This window comes from Nycticebus coucang, chromosome 14, assembly GCF_027406575.1.
Source record: "Nycticebus coucang isolate mNycCou1 chromosome 14, mNycCou1.pri, whole genome shotgun sequence".
Classification (NCBI taxonomy): domain Eukaryota; kingdom Metazoa; phylum Chordata; class Mammalia; order Primates; family Lorisidae; genus Nycticebus; species Nycticebus coucang.
The window spans coordinates 4,172,723-4,191,427 of NC_069793.1; the positions used below are offsets into that span (position 1 = coordinate 4,172,723).

An 18,705-nucleotide genomic window follows, 5' to 3' on the forward strand; every position below is an offset into this window, starting at 1 on the left:
GGACAGACTCAGCCTAAGGGCTGGGTGAGACTGGGAAGGCTGTCCAGCCCCCTCCAGGCTCAAAGCACCACAGTCCCAGGCTCCGATCTGCTCCAAACACCCCACATGACCTTGAGCAAGTCTCAGAGCACCAGGACTTAATCGCCTAGGGTTCTGTCCTTTCCTCAGCCTTTGTGGGAGGGGGTCGGACAGGTTGGTAGGCCTGGCCAGGTGTGATGTGACAAGAAGTCAGCAATTGTCTCTGCCAGAATTACCCTTTTATTAGCACAAAATAACATCAACCTAGCAGCCCCAGGGTCCGCGAATAAGTTAAGGCACAGAGTGGGGGAGGGGTGACTGTCCCAGGGCCAGGCCTGCGCGCCCCAAACTTCCTGAGCAACCACCCGATGGCTGGGCTTCCGAGGGTCCTGGAGGGTCTTCTCCCTTAAGCTGATGGAACGGAACGGGGCGGGGTTCGAGGGGCACCCCCGTGGCCTCGGCGGTACGCCGGGGCTCACTTCTCGAAGTAGGGCAGGTAGAAGAACTGGAAGCCCCGGTGGCCCTTGACAGCGCAGTAGATGAAGATCACGTGGTAGACTGTGTGGGCGGGGCCGGTTAGCTCCGGGCCCCGCCCCCACCCCACCCCCCACTCCCCAGGCCCGGCACCTGCTCTCACCTCCCGGGACCAGCAACAGGAAGCCAGGCACGAAGAAGATGGCGCTAGAGACACCTGTGGCAGGAGGAGGGCCGGCTCAGGGCGAGGCGGCGGGCCGCGAGTCCTTTTTCCCTGCCAAGCCTCATTCTCAGCCGAATAAGGGGCCCTTCCCTGCGGGACGGGCCTGCCCGGCATCCATGGGCACAAGACAGGGGTGACCGCTGCCTGTGGGGGGACGAGGGGGCGCTCACCTGGAGAAGGGGCCACTTCCAGTCCCACGCCGACCAGGATTAGCACTGCACACAGATGATGCCACAGGGGTGAGGACAGAAACAGGGGTGAGGGCGCGGACCTAGGAATGGTGCCCCCGACCACTCTCAGCAGCCCAGAGCTGCCAGAGACCCTCCCCCAGGAAGCTCACCAAGTGGTATTTTCAGAGCAGGGCGCTTGGCCGGCCCTGGGAAATGTCTGTGAAATGAGAGGTTTTTGCTCCTTAGTGTGGCCTTTCAGTCATTCCATAGACATTTCTGGAACACCTGCTGCGTTGCTGGTACTGAGAATTCCGGGATGAAAGGCAGATGAGGTCCCTGACCTGGCCCTCTCTTAGTGGAGGGACCAAGAACCTGAAGGCTACAACTCAGGTGACCAGGATATAGGGTGGGGGTAAGAAGAGGGTAGTGTGGGCGCCTGGGGGAGTGGCCTTAATCAGGCTGGGGACCAGGGAGGATTTCTTGGAGGTGGTGAAGTCTAAGCTGAGTGGCAGCAATTAATGTTTATTGGCCACTTACTAGTTACTGCCAGGCACTGAGCTAAGTGTGTTATGTGCACTGTCTTATTTGTCACCTTGACCAAATGAGACAGGTGTTATCACCATACCCACTTCATCAAAGATGAAACTGAGGTACAGAGAAAGCAAGTAACTTGCCCACAAGGCTGCAGGTGGAAGATGGGAGCTGTCTGACTCTAGAGGCTTTGCTATGGGCATTGTCCAGGCAAAGAGAAAGAGAGTTCCAGACACTGAACAGCACAGCAAATATCTGGAGCCTGGAAGGAACATGGGGCTGTCTGAGAGTGTCCAGCATTTGGCAGGACTGGAGAGGCAAGAGGCCAGGCTGGGGAAACTTGGTAGGGCCTTTAAGCCCCCAGGAAGGATGTGGGCTTTGGTGGAGCACAGCGAGCCCTGGGGAAGGTGGTATGGTTAAGACCGGTCCACTTTTCAGACCCAGAGTCCTCAGTACCCAGTTAGAGAATGGATGGAAGGTGGGGAGAGGATTTCGGGGTCTGAAAAGGTGGGTGGCAGAGCCTGGGGGCTTGAGGGGTCACCATGGACTGCTGTTGCTTTGTGCACTGCACAATGCTCCTCAAAAAGGGCATGATGGGACTGGACACTAACTCCATGTGGGCCCTGCTCTCTCAGGGGATATCCTTTTCTAATTCTTCAAAGGCCCTTTCTGGACCTGTGGTGGCCCCCAGGTTTGGCAGTGTCATAGATGTGAGTTTAAATCACAGCTCATCTACATCACAGCTGCAATCTGAGCAGGTCGCTTCACCTGCGTGAGCCTGTGTCCTTATTCTGAAACTAGATAGTGATGATGCTTGCCCAGCTGGCTTGTTGGGAGAATAAAAGGAGAGGTCTGTGGCCAGCACCACCAGTGTCTGCCATGCAGTGGTGCTGGGATGTGGCAGCTCCCTCCCCTGCACACAACTCCAGAGCTGGGGCTGGGCTTTTTGGCCTGGGGGCTTTGGCCTTCCCGGAGAAGGGAGGGAAGGGAATTAGGGCAGCAGCCATAGGTAGTCCCCTTTCATGTCCCCTCAGGACTCCTGGAACCTTTCTGGGGACTCTGCCTCCTCAGCCTCATATATTGAGGAGCCTGGGAGTTAGAAAACATCTTGTTGTGAGATCTGCCTGCTCTGGGCCTCAGTTTCCCCATCAGAGCTATGGGGTAAGAAGTGGAGTGGGAAAGAAGTCCCTGTCAGCTCTTAACTCCAGAGAAGGGGAAGTGACAGGTGCCTGGTGGATCTAGGCTGGCAGGGATCTCGGCATCCCTGCCCATGGCGACAGGCATATATTCCTGACCCCTGCACAGAGATCTGGACCCTGCCTCCAACCTGGCCTCAAGTAGACACAGAAGAAACGGTAACTGTTAGTATTCTGTCTCCTGCAGCAGTTCTCAACCTGTAGGTTGCGACCCACAGGAACTGTATTAAAGGGCCACAGCATTGGGAAGGTTGAGAGCCACTGGATTGAATAGATTAAATCTTACACACACAAAAAAGGAAAAGACTTTGAAGCACTGAACCAGGTTCCATTTTCAGCTATGTCTTATTTCTTGGCTGTGTGACCAGGGAGCCTGGGCATGCCCCTCTCAAGGCCTCAATTTCCTCACCTGTAAAATGAGCATGTGGCAAGGGCAGCCACCTGCCTCCTTAGGATGTTGAGAGCTTCAATCTATTAATGGGTGGGGAATGCAGAGCCTGCACAAAAGGAGAGCAGACCCTCCCCCAGGGGCAAGCAGGGGGCCCTTGGGCACTCACCCAGCCCCAGCAGCAGGAGCAGGAAGGAAGCCAGCACTACCCGGCGGTTCTTCTGGATCAAAGGGTGCTGGGTCCAGCTGGGTGGCAGGAGAGCAGGGTGGGGTGAAAGAGGTAAAGTGGGGGCTGGAGGAGGCTGTGTGGGAGAGCCAGGGCTGCCTGTGTTGGGGCAGAGGCCGCAGGGGGCTCAGAGGGTGGGGCTTGAGCATGGCCAGGCTCACCTGCAGCAGGTGTTGTATGAACGCTGGGTGCTGCTGCTGATGGTGCTAAAGGACCACTGGGAGCTTCGGATGGAGGTTCGGCCAGGGTCCCTGCAGGACAGTTGCCCAGTGAGGGGGAGGAGGGACAGAAGGGGATCCCTTCAGGACAGGAGTCACGGTGAAGTGCAGGGGTGGTACAAGGACTAGGGCTGCCCCCTGCAGGATAGAGGAGGCCCTGAGAGGGGACTGGGGGCATGGATAAAGTGAAGGGCTGGGGATTTCTGCAGGACTGGGGGTGGGGTAAGGGTGGGGACAAGCATGAAGGGGTTACTACAGGACAGGTGGCCTGTGGGACAGTGGGCCCCAGAACAGGCTGGGAGTTCCTGCAGGATAGAGCCTGATAAGGTGAGCAAATGAGGCTGGGTACTAAGACAGGTGACCCTGCAGTATACGGACTTCCATGAAGGGAGTGGGGACAGAGGATAAGATAGCTGAGGGAAGCAGGGTGGGGGATTCGACGGGATCCCTGGAGACAGAAGCCAGAGGCACAGGGCTTGTGGAACAGGGGTGGGTCCCCACCTGGCCCTGACCTGGTGCTGACTCCCCCATCCTGCTCCGGAGAGGCCTGGGCTCCATCCTCGTCATTCTCTAGGTTCTGTTCCAGAACACAGGGCTCAGAGGGGTTACAGGGCTCAGGCACCCTCCCTCCCCTCCCAAGGAGATGAGAAAAGCAGGCTACACAGCTGCTCACCTGGCCTTTCACCCTCCCCGCAGAACTAGTTTGGTGATTCACCGAAACTGAAACCCAGAAAAGAGGTGGGTGGATGCTGGGGGCTTTGGGGAGCAGGAGCCAGCAGGAGTTGGCTGAGGGCTTCTAGCATGGGTCCCAGGTCAGGGATCTCCAAAGTTGGAAGTCAGTGTGGAGCTCTCAGGATGTTTCAGTGGACTAGAATGGGGACTCTGGATTTGGAGTGCCAGGGAAGGGCAGGCCCTGGGTTCCCAGGTTTAGGGTACAGAAATCTGGTCTAAGTCTCCAAGAAAAGGATCCCAGAGTTGGTGGAGGTTCTCTGGGAGAATGGGGATTTACGTTTTAGTGGGAGTCATGTGAGTGGGGGCCTCTAGGTCTAAGGGAAGAAGAAGTCTGGACTTCCAGAGCAAAGAGGGAGCAGGTTCCTGTTAGCTGGTCTGGGTCCTAGAGGTAGACTCCTGCGTATGGGGAAGATCTGGATTGAGATACCGAGGTCTTCCCCAAAGCCAGGATGTCTGGGGTTGAGGATGAGTTCTCGGGTCTGGGATCTCCAGTGCTGGCTGGGGACCAATATCAGAACTGAGAGGGTCTGGGCAGAGCTCTGGATCAGGGGTCAGGTCGGGGTGTTGTCTCCCGCTCCTCTTGGGTTCTCTAGAAAGATTCTCCCAAACTGGGGTTTCCAGGCCCGGCCTGGGTTGCCGCCGGCCTGGGGCAGGGGGTGAGGTGGGCCGGGCCGTTCACCTGGTAGCGCAGCCGGGACTGCTTGTCCTCGTCAGGCACCTCGAACCGGGCCCGACGCTCGAAGTGCAGAGGCCCAAAGCGGGCGACCCCGCTGGACTCAGGCCCGGAGCCCGCGTCCTCCAGGGACAGCTCGAAGGCGTCATCGATGCTGAACTGGGGCCGGGCGGCGCTCATGGCCCCCGCCCGCTTAGGCTCCCCGCACCGTCGCCATCTGCGCCTGCCAGGCCCGTGTTGCTGCGGCCCCGCCCCGCGCAGGCCCCGCCCCTCCCCGTTGCCGAATGAGCTCGACCGGCCCCTGCCTGGGTGGGCCAAGGCACCGCCCCAGGGTAAGGGCCACGCCCCCCGACCACTCTCAGCAGCCCAGAGCTGCCGAGCGCCGAGCGAACTGGATGGGTGAGGGGTGCCTCTTCCTGAAGTAGCGCGCCAGGCCCGTGGCGCCGCCCAGCGGCCGCCGCGGCGAGTGACGGCGGGCTCCACGCTGGGACGCGGACCTTAAGTCGGTTCCCGGCTTGAGGGGGAATCTTCCTAGACCCAGCCGCCTGGCCTGGCATCCCGCCTTTTGCGTCGCAGCCCACTCCTCGGGTAGCAAGGAAACACCTGGGGATTTTTCTGTTTTCTTGCCTTGCTCACCACAGCCCTGCATGGAGTCTTCTCGCCATTTTGCCTATATGGAAACTGAGTCTTAGACAACTTATGTGGCTTCCACTCTTCCCCCAGTCCGGTCACCATGCAGCAGCCAAAGCGATCTTTTAAAACATACCTTTTTCTTTGTGTGTTATTCTTAAGTAAAACGGTTTTTGTTTTGTTTTGTTTTTTTTGAGACAGAATCTCAAGCTGTTGTCCTGGGTGGTGTGCTGTGACACCATAGCTCGCAGTAACATCCAACTCTTGGGCTTAAGCGATCCACTTGCCTCAGTTTTCTATTTTTAGTAGAGACCGGAGTCTTGTTTTTGCTCAGACTGGTCTGGAACTTGTAAGCTCAAGCAATCCACCTGCCTTGACCTCCCAGAGTTCAAGGATTACAGGTGTGAGCTACCTGCCCAGGCTGGTTCTAAGACCACTTTTTAATTATTTTGATCCTTGGTGGTATCATGTGTTTAAAAATGTCATGTGTTTTGGCTCGGTGCCCATAGCCCACTGGTTAGGGTGCCAGCCACATGCACGGTGTGTGTGTGGAGGGGCGCGAGGGGCTGGTGGGTTTGAACCTGACCAGGGCCAGCTAAAACGACAATGACAACAATAACAAAAAAATAGTTGGGTGTTGTGGTGTGGGCCTGTAGTCCCAGCTACTTGGGAGGCTCAGGCAAGAGAATCGGTTAAGCCCAGGAGTTTGAAGTTGCTGTGAGCTGTGAAGCCTCAGCACTCTACTGAGAGTGATACAGTGAGATTCTGTCTCAAAAAATAAAAAAAGTACCATAAATTTTTATTATTATAGTTTTCTGTGTGGTTTAATGTGAAAGGGCAAGTCCCCTCTCTTTGATCCTCTTTTTTGAACTTTACCTAGATTTTCATGGACGTTTATTCTTCTATAGAAATATTATGAAAATGTTTCTTGACTGCTTCAAAAATCCTCCCAATTTCTGCTGGGATTTCATTAAATTTCTAGATTAATTTCAAGAGAAATCATATCTTCTAAGTGTTAAGTCGTTCTGTTCATTAACAAAATAAGTCCCTTCAGTTATCCAGGGCTTCTTTTATGTCATGAAATTATTTTTACTCCAAAAAGTTCTGATTGTGTTTTTATTTCCTACTTCATGGGTTTTATTGCTGTTGTGGGTGATACCTTATTTTCTATTATACAGGGTGCCCATAAAGTTCACGTGCAATTTAAAATAGAGAACTATTTTGAGTTGGTTATTGCTCGTGTGAAGATTGCTAATTTATGTTAGGTTATTTTTATCCCTGTAACATTGCTGAACTCTTTAATTTGTTGGAGTACCCCCATAGATGATGTTGGATTTTCTGTCTATATAATCTGCCAATAATTATAGTTCACTCTCATTTCTTTTTCTTGGCTTATTGTTTTGGGGGGCCTTCTAAAAGCATGCTAAACAGCATCACAAAAGAGGGTATTTTGTCTTGTTCCTGAGTTTGACAAAACTGTGAAAACTTACTCATTGATACTTAATTGCATGTACTTTTTATCATCTGAGATGTCCCTCTTTGCTCCTGTGAGTTTTTGTCATGAATAGTCATAGAAGTTCATTGAATGCTTTTTCTGCATATTTTGTGATAATCATATCCATTTTCTCCTTTGTCCGTGCATGTAGTGAATTACAGCAACAGTTCTTTATCATGTCAAACCATCCTTACATTCTCAGAATAAACTCTACTTTATTGTGCATCTTTCTGGGAAAAAAAAATTCATTCTTAATTATGGTAAAATACACATAATATATAGTTTACCCTCTTAGCCAATTCCTTTTTTTGAGACAGAGTCTAACTATGTCACCCTAGGTAGAGTACCGTGGTGTCATAGCTCACAGCAACCTCAAACTCTTGGGCTTAAGTGATTCTCTTGCCTCAGCCTCCGGAGTAGCTGGGACTACAGGTGCCTGCCACCTGGCGATTTTTGTTGTTGTTGTCGTTGTTTAGCAGGCCTGGGCTGGGTTCAAACCCGCCAGCCCTGGTATGTGGCTGGCACCCTAGCCACTAAGCTACAGGCACTGATCCCTCTTAGCCATTTTTAAAATTTTTATTTTATTTTATTATTTATTTATATTTTTTGAGACAGAGTCTCACATTATTGCCCTCGGTAGAGTGCTGTAGCATCACAGCTCACAGCAACCTCCAGCTCTTGGGCTTAGGTGATTCTCTTGCCTGAGCCTCCAGAGTAGCTGGGACTACAGGCGCCCGCCACAATGTCCGGCTGCTTTTTTTTTTTATTGCAGTTTGGTTGGGACCAGGTTCAAACCCACCACCCTCAGTATATGGGGCCAGCGCCCTACCCACTGAGCCACAGGCACTGCTCTCCCGTAACTTTTTATTATTTTTATTTTTATTTTTTTGTAGAGACAGAGTCTCACTTTACCACCCTCGATAGAGTGCCATGATGTCACAGGACTCACAGCAACCTCTAGCTCTTGGACTTTTGCGATTCTCCTGCCTCAGCCTCCCGAGCAGCTGGGACTACAGGCGCCCGCCACAATGCCCGGCTATTTTTTGGTTGCAGTTCAGCTGGGGCCCTACTCACTGAGCCACAGGCACCACCCCTCCCTTAACTTTTTTTTTTGTTTGTTTTTGAGACAGAGTCTCAAGCTATGGCCCTGAGTAAAGTGCCTTGGTGTCACAGCTCACAGCAACCTCAAACTCTTGGGCTTAAGCGATTCTCTTGCCTCAGCCTCCGGAATAGCTGGGACTACTGGCGCCCACCACAATGCCCGACTATTTTTTTTTTTTTTGGTTGTAGTTATCATCATTGTTGTTTGGCAGGCCAGGCTGGATTCGAACCTGCCAGCTCTGATGTATGTGGCTGGCACCCTAGCCGCTTGAGCTACAGGCCCTGACCCTTAACCAGTTTTTTTGTTTGTTTGTTTTTGTAGAGACAGAGTCTCACTGTACCGCCCTCGGGTAGAGTGCCATGGCATCACACGGCTCACAGCAACCTCTCACTCTTGGGCTTACGCGATTCTCTTGCCTCAGCCTCCCGAGCAGCTGGGACTACAGGCGCCCGCCACAACGCCCGGCTATTTTTTGTTGCAGTTTGGCTGGGGCTGGGTTTGAACCTGCCACCCTTGGCATATGGGGCTGGCGCCCTACTCACTGGGCCATAGGCGCCGCCCTTAACCAGTTTTTAAGTGTGTAGTTTAGTAGTGTTAACTATATTCACATTATTGCACAACCAATCCCCTGAACTTTTTCATCTTTCAGAACTGAAACTCTATTTAAAAATTTTTTTATTTGCAATACATTGTGACATTCATTCAAAACTGAAACTCCATACTCATAAAAGAACTCTCCATTTTCCCTCCCCACAACCACCATTTTACCTTCTGTCTGAATTCGACTAGAGACCTCCTATAAGTGGACTCACACAGTCTTTGTCTTTTAGTAACTGATATTTCACTTAGCATATTGTTGCATTTTGTACACACTATTGAATTCAATTAGCTTCATTTTTAAAAGAAGTTTTCGTATCTATATTCATTAGTAAAACGACTGTATACTTTTCTTGCCTTGTCATGTACATATCTTGTTTTAAAAAATTAAACTAGCCTCATATTGGTTGGCCTTCCCTCCTTTTCCATTTTCTGGGAAAATGTGTATAAGAAACAGACTACTTGTTGCTTCAAAATTGGATAAGAACTTGCTTGTAGATTTTACGTATTGCTAAAAGAAAAGAAAAAAATAAAGAATATAGTATGTTTCCCATTCACTGCAGAGGTCCTGTCCCTCTCTGAGGACTTTCTGTTGGAAAATCAACCCATATAAATACGTGAAACATTTAGCACCTGTGTCACATGGGAAAGACAATAATCCTTCACAGTTACAATGATGATGGGATGAAGATAGAACATAAGCCCTCAGATGCTCCGTTACCTAAACTTTGGAAGTGGGAGCTGAAGATTCTGAGAGCTGTTGTTCACAGCCAGCTTGCAGAGGCGCACAGAAACATTGTTTTAGCTCCCAGAGCACCTCATTTCTAACATTCATCTATTATTCCCTAATACTGATTGGGCACCTACTCTGTGCTAGGCATCCGGATCCGGCAGTAACGACAGGCTCACCCCTCTTGAGGAGCTTACTGGCTCCCACAAGGATATCTATGTCCTCCTTTCCCTCCTGTCTCCTCTTTTTATATGTTTTGAAAAATCCAGGATGCAAAAGTCGTGACAATCATACTAGATATGCAAAAGAAAAAGCCAGAAGGTAGCCGGGCGTTGTGGCGGGCGCCTGTAGCCCCAGCTGCTCGGGAGGCTGAGGCAAGAGAATCGCCTAAGCCCAAGAGTTAGAGGTTGCTGTGAGCCGTGTGACGCCACGGCACTCTACCGAGGGCGGTACAGTGACACTCTGTCTCTACAAAAAAAAAAAAAAAAGAAAAAGCCAGAAGGGAATACACAAAGTAATAGTAGTTTTAGGGTGTGGCGCTACCGGTGGGCTTTTTGTTTTCATTTCGCTAACTCTATAAGGTTGTTACATCTCATCTACCACGTAACGGAGTGGCACCCCGCCACATGAGAGGGCCATAGTTCCAGCCAATTCAAATGACACAACAGCTAAGGACGTCCCCACCCAGCCCTTCCGGTAGCCCCAAGCCCCGCCTCTCCGACAGGCCCAGTTCCTCTTCCAAGATAGTCTCAGGCCCCACCCTGGGCAGAGGCGCGCGCTCAGCCGCAGCGCAGAGAACCAATCCCTATCCGTGTCCACGTTCAGTCTTTTTGACTTCTGCCCTCAATCAAAATGGCGCTAGCTCGGAAGATGCCGAGACTCTAGGAGTTGCCGAAGCACGTCTGGAAGCTACCGAGCAAGTCCGGAAGTTGCCGAAAGAGAGCAGCGGGGAAGAAGGATGGCGGATATCATCGCAAGACTCCGCAAGGATGATATCCAAAAGCGTGTGATACAAGAGGGCCGAGGAGAGCTCCCTGGCTTTCAGGATGGAACCAAGGTTGGTGTCTCCCCCATCTGTTTTCTTCCTCGGCGGCGCGGTGCGCATGCGAGGCGGGAGGAGGCCTTAGGCGAGAGGTTGCGCATGCCCAGATAGCGGCCAGTGACCCTACCGCTCTCATGAGGAGCTCGACGCTGATTGGTCTGAATTTAAATAGGGGGTGAATTCGAGTGCGTCTTCTCGGTCCTCCGGCTTGGCCTTGCGGCTGCGTTGGCTAGGGAGGCCGTCAGTCACCACAGGCTGGTTTAGAGGGTGGGTTTGATCTCCATGCTTGTGCAGACCCAGCTCTGGAGGAGACCTGAGACCCGAGGGTGGTCCTGAGGCCCGTGAATAAAACGGCTGGGATCTTCTGAAGAGGGAAGGATCTTGGGAGACGCAAACCGAGAGAATAGACCCAGAGGCAAGTTTTGCCAGACACTACATTTTTTGGTGTCTTTCCTACTGCACTAGTAGCACCCTTGGGACAGATGAAGGCTGGGAAGTGAAGAGCCTCCCACCTTCCTACTTTTTTACCTCCAGGCCCCCTGCTCCAGCCTCTCTGGCTCCCTCCCCCAGACCACCGGGGTTTCCACACTTCCCTGCTTCTGCTCCTGTACTTCCCTTCTCCTGAGTGCCTTTCCCATCTGCCACTTGTCTGCAGAATAGGGGGCTTCAAGCCCCTGTGCCCAGCATAACAGTACACAGGACGTGCATATTGAGCAATTGACTAAAAAACCTCACTAGTACTGGACACACCAAAAGTAAGAGCTGCTGGGGATGAGTGCATCCTTCCTAGCCAGCACCATGCTGAGTCCAGCAGCTAAAAATCCTAGGTTGGTACAGCGTGGCCCTCAGAGCGGAGGGGAGATGCAGGCTTTAGTGATCCATCCTATTAAAAAGGACATCTCTTGGCTTGGTGCCTGTAGTTCAGAGGCTAGCGCATGAGCCACATACACTGGGGCTGGTGGGTTGAACCCGGCTGGGCCTGCTAAACAACAATGATCACAATAACAACAACAAAAATAGCCAGGTGTTGTGGCGGGGACCTGTAGTCCCAGCTACTCTGGAGGCTGAGGTAAGAAAATTGCTTAAGCCCAAGAGTTTGAGGTTGCTGTGAACTGTGATGCCATGGCACTCTACCAAGGGTGACATAATGAGACTCTGTCTCAAAAAAAAAAACGATTATCTCTATATACAGCTATTATGTATCTGTAATTATTAAAGCAGAACTAAAAGGACTCTTCTCTAAGAAAAGAGAAGGTGTGGACTCAGCTGCTTCAGCTCCAGGTCTCCCCTCCAGCATGGCCCATGATAGCTCTGCTAGCCAAACCAGAGCAACAAATCATAGGCACAGTTGCACCAAATTCACAGATGATCAGTTGAAAATCCTTATCAATACCTTCTATCAAAAACCTTACCCGGATTATGCCACCAAAGAAAATCTTGCTTTAGAAACTAACACTGACGAGTCAAGAATCCAGATTTGATTTCAGAATCGAAGAGCCAGGCACAAATCGGAGGAAAAAACAGAACTTGAGGAGACTTTAGAATGAAGCCAAAGCCAGGGACAAATTTGCCCTGCAGAAGAGAAGCAAAGAAGAGAAACCAGACAGTGTCGCACCTCTTTCAGTCCCACACAGTTACATACTTTCATCCAGGCTTTTGAGAAAGACCGTTACCCTGGGATTGAGCGCAGAGAACAACTTGCTGAAGAAACTGGGGTTTCAGAGTCAAGAGTCCAAATTTGGTTTCAAAATTGAAGGTCTAAATACCATTCCCAGAGAAGAAAAAAAGAACGTGGTAAGTCCTTAGAACAAGACCAAGATCAAGATCTCTAAGGGAGATCAAGGTATAGAACATATACAATAGGACCAACCTCACCAGCAACACTTTTATTTCTCTAAAGCCAGAACATGGTGGCTTTTATTTATTTATTTTCCATGAGCTGCAGAAGATCATAGATGGTACAGAGTATTTTATATCATCAACTTCGGTCCCAAATCTCTCCTATAGTTTTCCTGCAAATTTACCTTTCTCCTGAGATTGCAGACTAAGCCTTTTGGAGATTCCAGAGGCAGACAGACACCAGAGGCACCAAACAGCCCTGTTGACCTGGACTGGATCCAGTGTTCAGACCTTGAGATGATAAAAATAAACTTAGTAATAAACCCCCCCCCCAAAAAAAAGAGAGAGAGGGTGTGGGTGCATATCCTGTTGGCTGGGGGGTTGGTGGCTCTGGAAAAAGGGCCTGGCAAAGGAAGTTCTGGACAGGCAAGAGAAGGAGAGAAATGGTAAAGGTAGTGTAGATCTGTGAACAGAGGAACCCAAGGAACAGGAAGAGGCAGTAGTAAATAACCAATAGCCAACATCCACTGGGCACTCGCCAAGTGAGCATTCTGCTATGTCCTTTCCAAGTTTATTTCCTTTATTTCCCACAAAGCAAGATAAATGCTATTTTACTGCTGCGGAAACTGAGTTCAGAGGAGCAGCACAGTGCTGCAGTTAAAACCATATCTTTTTTTTTTTTAGACAGATACTCACTTTGTCGCCCTTGGTAGAATGCCGTGGTGTCATAGCTCACTGCAACCTCAAACTCGGGCTCAATTGATCCTCTTGCCTCAGCCTCCCAGGTAGCTGGGACTACAGGCGCCCACCACAACGCCTGGCTATTTTAGAGATGGGAGTCTTGCTTTTGCTCAGGCTGGTTTTGAACCTGTGAGCTCAGGGCAATCCAACCACTTCAGCCTCCAAGAGTGCTAGGATTACAGGCATGAGCCAGTGTGCCCGGCCTAACCATATCCTCTTGAGCAACGGTTCTCTTTTTCTTTTTTTTTTTTGCAGTTTTTGGCTGGGGCTGGGTTTGAACCGACCACCTCCAGCATATGGGGCCAGTGCCCTACTCCTTGAGCCACAGGCACTGCCCCTGAGCAGCGGTTCTCAACCTGTGGGTCTCAACCCCTTTGGGGGTGGAACGACCCTTTCACAGGGGTCGCCTAAATACTTCCTGCATATCAGATATTTACATTATGATTCATAACAGTAGCAAAATTACAGTTAGGAAGTAGCAACGAAAATAATTTTATGGTTGGGGTTACCACAATAGGAGGAAATGAATTAAAAGGTCACAGCATCAGGAAGGTTGAGAACCACTGCTCTTGAGGGTTCAGTCTTCAAACCCCCTCTTTCTGCCCTTACCACAGTGTCATTTATTTAAAAACTCTTCATGTCAGGTCACTCCCAGATTCATATCTTTAGCCTTTACCTCTCCCTTAAACTTGACATACCGCTCCCTACTCACCTTCTTCACCTGGATGTCTGATTGGTAACTCAAAGTTTAACCTGCTCCACTCAAGCCTTTTCCATTTCAGTTGAGGGCACCATTGACCTTCTGGTTGCTTAGGCCAAAATTCCTGGAGTTGCCCTGGTCCTCCCTTTTCCTCTTGGCCCATAGCAAATCTTCAAAATCCATCCCAGATCTGACCTTTCTGCCACTTCTGGTATAGGCCACCCTCATCTCAGCCCTGAGCTGTTGCAGTGAGCTTCTAACTGTCCTCTCTGCTTCTGTTCTTGTCCCTCTATGGTCTGTTCTCATTATAGCAGCAGAACCTATGTCAGATCCTGTCCCTGTTCTGCCTGGAGCCACCCAGGCCACCCACCCAGTGGCTTCATATCAGGGTCCAAAACAAAGTCCTCACCACAGCCTACAGGCCCCGTGGGCTTCCCTGCTGATGTCTGTGACAAAGCACTGTGTGCCCCCAGCCCCCCACATTCTTGCTTCTCTGTTATGCAGGCCTCTGTACCCGAACACACGGCTCTACAAGGCTTTTGCACCAATTGTTCTTTTGGCCTAGAAAATTCCTACCCCAGTATATGCCTGGCTTGCTTGCTTCCTTCCTGTGGATCTCTGCTTAATGTTGCCTCCTCAGAGAGAGAGGCCTCTGAGCCTACCATTCAGTTTAAACTAGCCTGCCCTTGCCCTGCTGTGTTTTGTTTTCTGACAAAGCACTTAGCTTCACAACACGGCACATTGTTTTGTTTGCAGCCCATCTCCTTCCTCCAGAAGTTCCCTGAGCCCTATGGAGGCAGGGACTTTGTTTTGTTCACTTTCTGGCACAGAGCTTAGGCACATAGTAGGTGCTCAGTAAATACAGTAGAACCTCTGAAGGTTGACCCCCCAAGGGACTGTAACAAACTGGTCATCATGCAGAGGTGTCAACATAAGGAACTAGGCCTGCTGTACTAATATGTACATGTGGTGCATGTCTCGTCTATGAAAATTAGGTCAACTTAAGGAGGTGGTCAGTGTAGGGAGGTGGTCAGCTATAGAGGTTCTACTTTATTTGTTGAAGAGTTTTTGCAGCTAGATTGCTCAGGCTTTCGTCTCTGCCCAGTCACCTATTAGCCATATGACTTGGGCCCCTTACTTTCCTCTCTGTGAGTTAGTTTCCTTGGGTGATGGGGTAAAGCCGGGTGTAAGGTCAGGAGGTAATGACCCCTGGGTAAGCCTTGTCCCTTTGCCATCTACAGGCTGAGGGCTGGACTTGTCTTTGTGGGTCGGGTGAAGGTTTGTAACCTTGCCTAATCTTGCATGTGGCCCATAGGCCACATTCCACTACCAGACACTGCGCAGTGATGATGAGGGCACCGTGTTGGATGACAGCCGGACACGTGGCAAGCCCATGGAGCTCATCATTGGCAAGAAGTTCAAGCTGCCTGTGTGGGAGACCATCGTGTGCACCATGCGTGAGGGGGAGATTGCCCAGTTCCTCTGTGACACTAAGGTATGCGTCCAGCCGCGCCCTATTCTGTATCCTCAGTGCCCCTGCCCTGGTTAGGCCACCACCTGTCTCCAAACCACCACACCAACCTCCACCTGCCTTCTCCTGTCCGTTAGCCACATAGCAGCCAGGGGACTTGTTCTCACATGTAAATGACCTGTACATCCCTTTGCTTCAAATCTCTGGCTCCTGGTCATCCTCAGGGTACAGTACAGTAAGTCTTCCCTTAATATGGTTGATAGGTTGTTGGAAACTGTGACTTTAACCAAAACAACGTATAGCAGGTCCTTGAATAATGTCATCGTTTTGTTAAAACATTAATGAGGAAAAAAAATGGTTTCATCATACATTGGATAATGAAATCAGCGAGGATCTACCCAGTAAGCTGTGGCTGCTCACACACCACTTTCGGGTCTGGCCTCTGCCATCTCCTCCTCCTGCTCCACTTCCCTGCCTTTCCTTCTCACTCCTCTTTTTTGCCAGGATCCTCTCTCACACTTCAAAGCTAATTCCTGGTCACCAGCCCCAGGAAGCCCTTTCTGATTGCCAATAGATAGCCTGAATTCTTCCTCTGGATCCTTCAATCCTTGCATGGCCAGGATCTAGTCTTCTGCATGGACCTAGGCTACTGCAGGGCAGGGACTGGGCCTGTTTACCTTAGTGCCCAGCAGCTGAGATTCCGGAAACATCTTCTGGGTGAACGTTAGCCCAAGAGTCAGCCCCTATGCCAATAGAGTGGCAGTAAGTGAGAATAGTTTGATTCCCAGCATCCCAGTGGCTTCTCCAGGGGAAAGGTCAGAGGCTAGATCCCCTATGCCTGTCTCCCCTGGAGTTTGTTTTTTTGAGATAAGGTCTTACTCTGGTACCCAAGCTGAAATGCAGTGGCATCATCACAGCTCATTGCAGCCTCAAACTCCTGGACTCTGGCAATCCTCCTGCCTTAGCCTCTTGAGTAGCTGGGACTACAGGCACCTGCCAGCATGCCTAGCTAATTTTTCTGTTTTCTCTAGAGATGGGGGTCTCTTGAACTGGCTTCAAGAGATCTTCCTGCATTGGCCTCCCAACATGCTGGGATTACAGGCATGAGCCACTGCACCCAGCTCTCCTGAGAGTTTTTAAGTTGTTTCCCTCGGCCTAGCTCCTAGATAGGTCCTGAATGGGGTGGGGCAGGAGAAGGAGGAAGAGATGCTGGAAACAGGATATGCTAGGGCCCCAGTAAGGACGTAAAGTCCAACTTGTGAGGTATGGGAGGGACAGGGTACATACCTCGGGGAGAGGAGGAGGTGAAGGGAAGACTTTCGCTGAGCCTCTAAGGACGGGGAGACAGGAGTTGATGGTGGAAGTGTGTGAGTAGGGGGTAGGTGTTTGTTTTGGTAGTCAGGGAGTGTAGCAGAAAATGGGGCTTCCCCAGGAGAGGGCCAAGAGACCAGATAAGCCTTTGAGGGAAAGCCCTCCTGTGTTTCAGTGGGTGGGGGGGTCCTTGGCCAGTTGCTGCTCCTCTCTGGGCCTTGGTGTCCCTTCTCATGGTGTTGGGGAAGGGGGCTGGGCCTCATGGACCAGATAACCAACCAACCCACACTGATAGAGCCCCTGGTGCCCACTTGCCCTCCTGCAGCATGTGGTCCTGTATCCGCTGGTGGCCAAGAGTCTCCGCAACATTGCTGCAGGCAAGGATCCACTGGAGGGCCAGCGGCACTGCTGTGGCATTGCCCAGATGCATGAGCACACCTCTCTGGGCCATGCCGACCTGGATGCTCTGCAGCAGAACCCTCAGCCTCTCATCTTCCACATTGAGATGCTTAAGGTGAGGGGCCACCCGGCCCTGGGTACCCCACCAGACCACCGCTGCCCAGCCTCAGAGCAGCACTGGCCCTGCCTGCCCCTGGTGATGGCATCTGGGGATGGGCTGATGGGGGAGGTGACATGTACAAGAACACCCAAGCTGGACTCCTGGTCCCCTGGGTCTCCCTTCCTTCTTCAGGTCTTGAATATCACCTCCTCTAAGAGGCCTGCCCCGTCCATGCTTTGAAGTCCTGTAGGAGGTCATGGTGATCTTCCCATGGACACTATCTCTGCACAGTTAGGGATTTCCACCACCTTGTTCACTGTTCTATTCTTAGCACTTGGCATAGTGCTGGGCTCACAGGAGATGCTACATGAACATTTGTTGAACGGTCATTGAACAAAACAGTGGCTTGGCTTGTAGAATCTGATGTCTTGATGCCCAGCCAGCCCAGACACCACTAGGTCTGTTGCCAAGAAGCTGTGATGGCCCCACAGACCCCCATGATTTGGCTCATGCCTGGCAGGTGGAGAGCCCTGGCACGTACCAGCAGGACCCGTGGGCAATGACAGACGAGGAGAAGGCAAAGGCAGTGCCGCTCATCCACCAGGAGGGCAACCGGCTGTACCGGGAGGGGTACGTGAAGGAAGCTGCTGTCAAGTACTACGATGCCATCGCCTGCCTCAAGAACCTGCAGATGAAGGTGCTGCCTGGAGGCTGTGGGGTGTGCATGCAGGCATTGAGGTGGAGCTGGGGGGCCCCAGGTCTTAACAGCTTTTCCCTACTTGGTGCCCCATGCCCCCAGGAGCAGCCTGGGTCCCCAGACTGGATACAGCTAGACCAGCAGATCACTCCACTGCTGCTCAACTACTGCCAGTGCAAGCTGGTGGCCGAGGAGTACTACGAGGTGCTGGACCACTGCTCCTCCATCCTCAACAAGTATGACGGTGAGCGCTGGGCGCGGGTGGCTGGGGGCGTGGGCAGCTGGAGAGTTGCCTGCTTCTCCCTGTCACCACTGTCAATTGGGGCTCAAGACCTAGCCTTTGACACCCCCATTCTGAGCTCCCACAGGGGTGGACCTTATATTTCTGGTGGAGTATGACTAGGAGGTGGGGCGGGGCAGCCTCAGGTCAGGCAGGGTTCTTTCCCCTCCTGGGGCCAGGAGATGTGAAGCCAGGTAGCTGGTGGGTACCCCTCCCTTAATGCCCTCGTGTGCCCACTACCCCCTGGTGTGCTCTGCAGACAACATCAAGGCCTACTTCAAGAGGGGCAAGGCCCATGCAGCCGTGTGGAACACCCAGGAGGCCCAGGCTGACTTTGCCAAGGTGCTGGAGCTGGACCCGGCCCTGGCACCTGTTGTGAGCCGAGAGCTGCGAGCCCTAGAGGCACGGATCCGGCAGAAGGACGAGGAGGACAAGGCCCGCTTTCGGGGCATCTTCTCCCACTGACAGGACCACTGGGCTCTGCCTTACTCTGCAAAGTTTCGTGTGCTGCTGCCAGCCCACCCACCTCTGCCTCTTCATGCTTCTCTGTATATAAAGGCCTTATTTATCTCCTTCTGGGTCTGCTGAGCTAGTCTGTTGGGAGACCCAGGCCATCACCTGGCATTTCTTGGTACTTGAGTAGCCCTTGGGACAAGCCAGAGGATCAAGGTTCTAATCCCAGCTCCCCATCCGCCAGCTCTGCGAGCTCACTGGGCCTCAAT

At 51.7% G+C, this 18,705-nt stretch overlaps 2 protein-coding genes across 4 annotated transcripts; one reads left to right on the forward strand and one right to left on the reverse strand.

The window, feature by feature from the left end:
• Positions 1 to 248: 248 nt before the first annotated feature.
• Positions 249 to 5,127, reverse strand: TMEM134 (transmembrane protein 134). Of its 2 annotated transcripts, XM_053561490.1 has the most exons (7): positions 4,856 to 5,124; positions 3,957 to 4,021; positions 3,388 to 3,477; positions 3,170 to 3,246; positions 886 to 930; positions 656 to 709; positions 249 to 576 (listed from the first exon to the last, which is right to left on the reverse strand). In XM_053561490.1, the coding sequence occupies exons 1-7, from the start codon at positions 5,027 to 5,029 to the stop codon at positions 494 to 496; spliced, it is 588 nt and encodes a 195-aa protein (XP_053417465.1). In that variant the 5' UTR covers positions 5,030 to 5,124; the 3' UTR covers positions 249 to 493. The 2 variants fall into 2 exon arrangements, with proteins under 2 accessions (XP_053417465.1, XP_053417466.1); XM_053561491.1 differs by lacking the exon at positions 3,170 to 3,246 and having other exon boundaries at positions 3,946 to 4,021; positions 4,856 to 5,127.
• Positions 5,128 to 10,218: 5,091 nt separating this feature from the next.
• AIP (aryl hydrocarbon receptor interacting protein) lies at positions 10,219 to 18,555 on the forward strand. 2 transcript variants are annotated; one of them, XM_053561951.1, is made up of 6 exons: positions 10,219 to 10,460; positions 15,041 to 15,220; positions 16,833 to 17,021; positions 17,527 to 17,703; positions 17,806 to 17,939; positions 18,243 to 18,555. In XM_053561951.1, the coding sequence occupies exons 1-6, from the start codon at positions 10,362 to 10,364 to the stop codon at positions 18,313 to 18,315; spliced, it is 852 nt and encodes a 283-aa protein (XP_053417926.1). In that variant the 5' UTR covers positions 10,219 to 10,361; the 3' UTR covers positions 18,316 to 18,555. The 2 variants fall into 2 exon arrangements, with proteins under 2 accessions (XP_053417926.1, XP_053417925.1); XM_053561950.1 differs by having other exon boundaries at positions 10,225 to 10,460; positions 17,806 to 17,947.
• Positions 18,556 to 18,705: the final 150 nt, after the last annotated feature.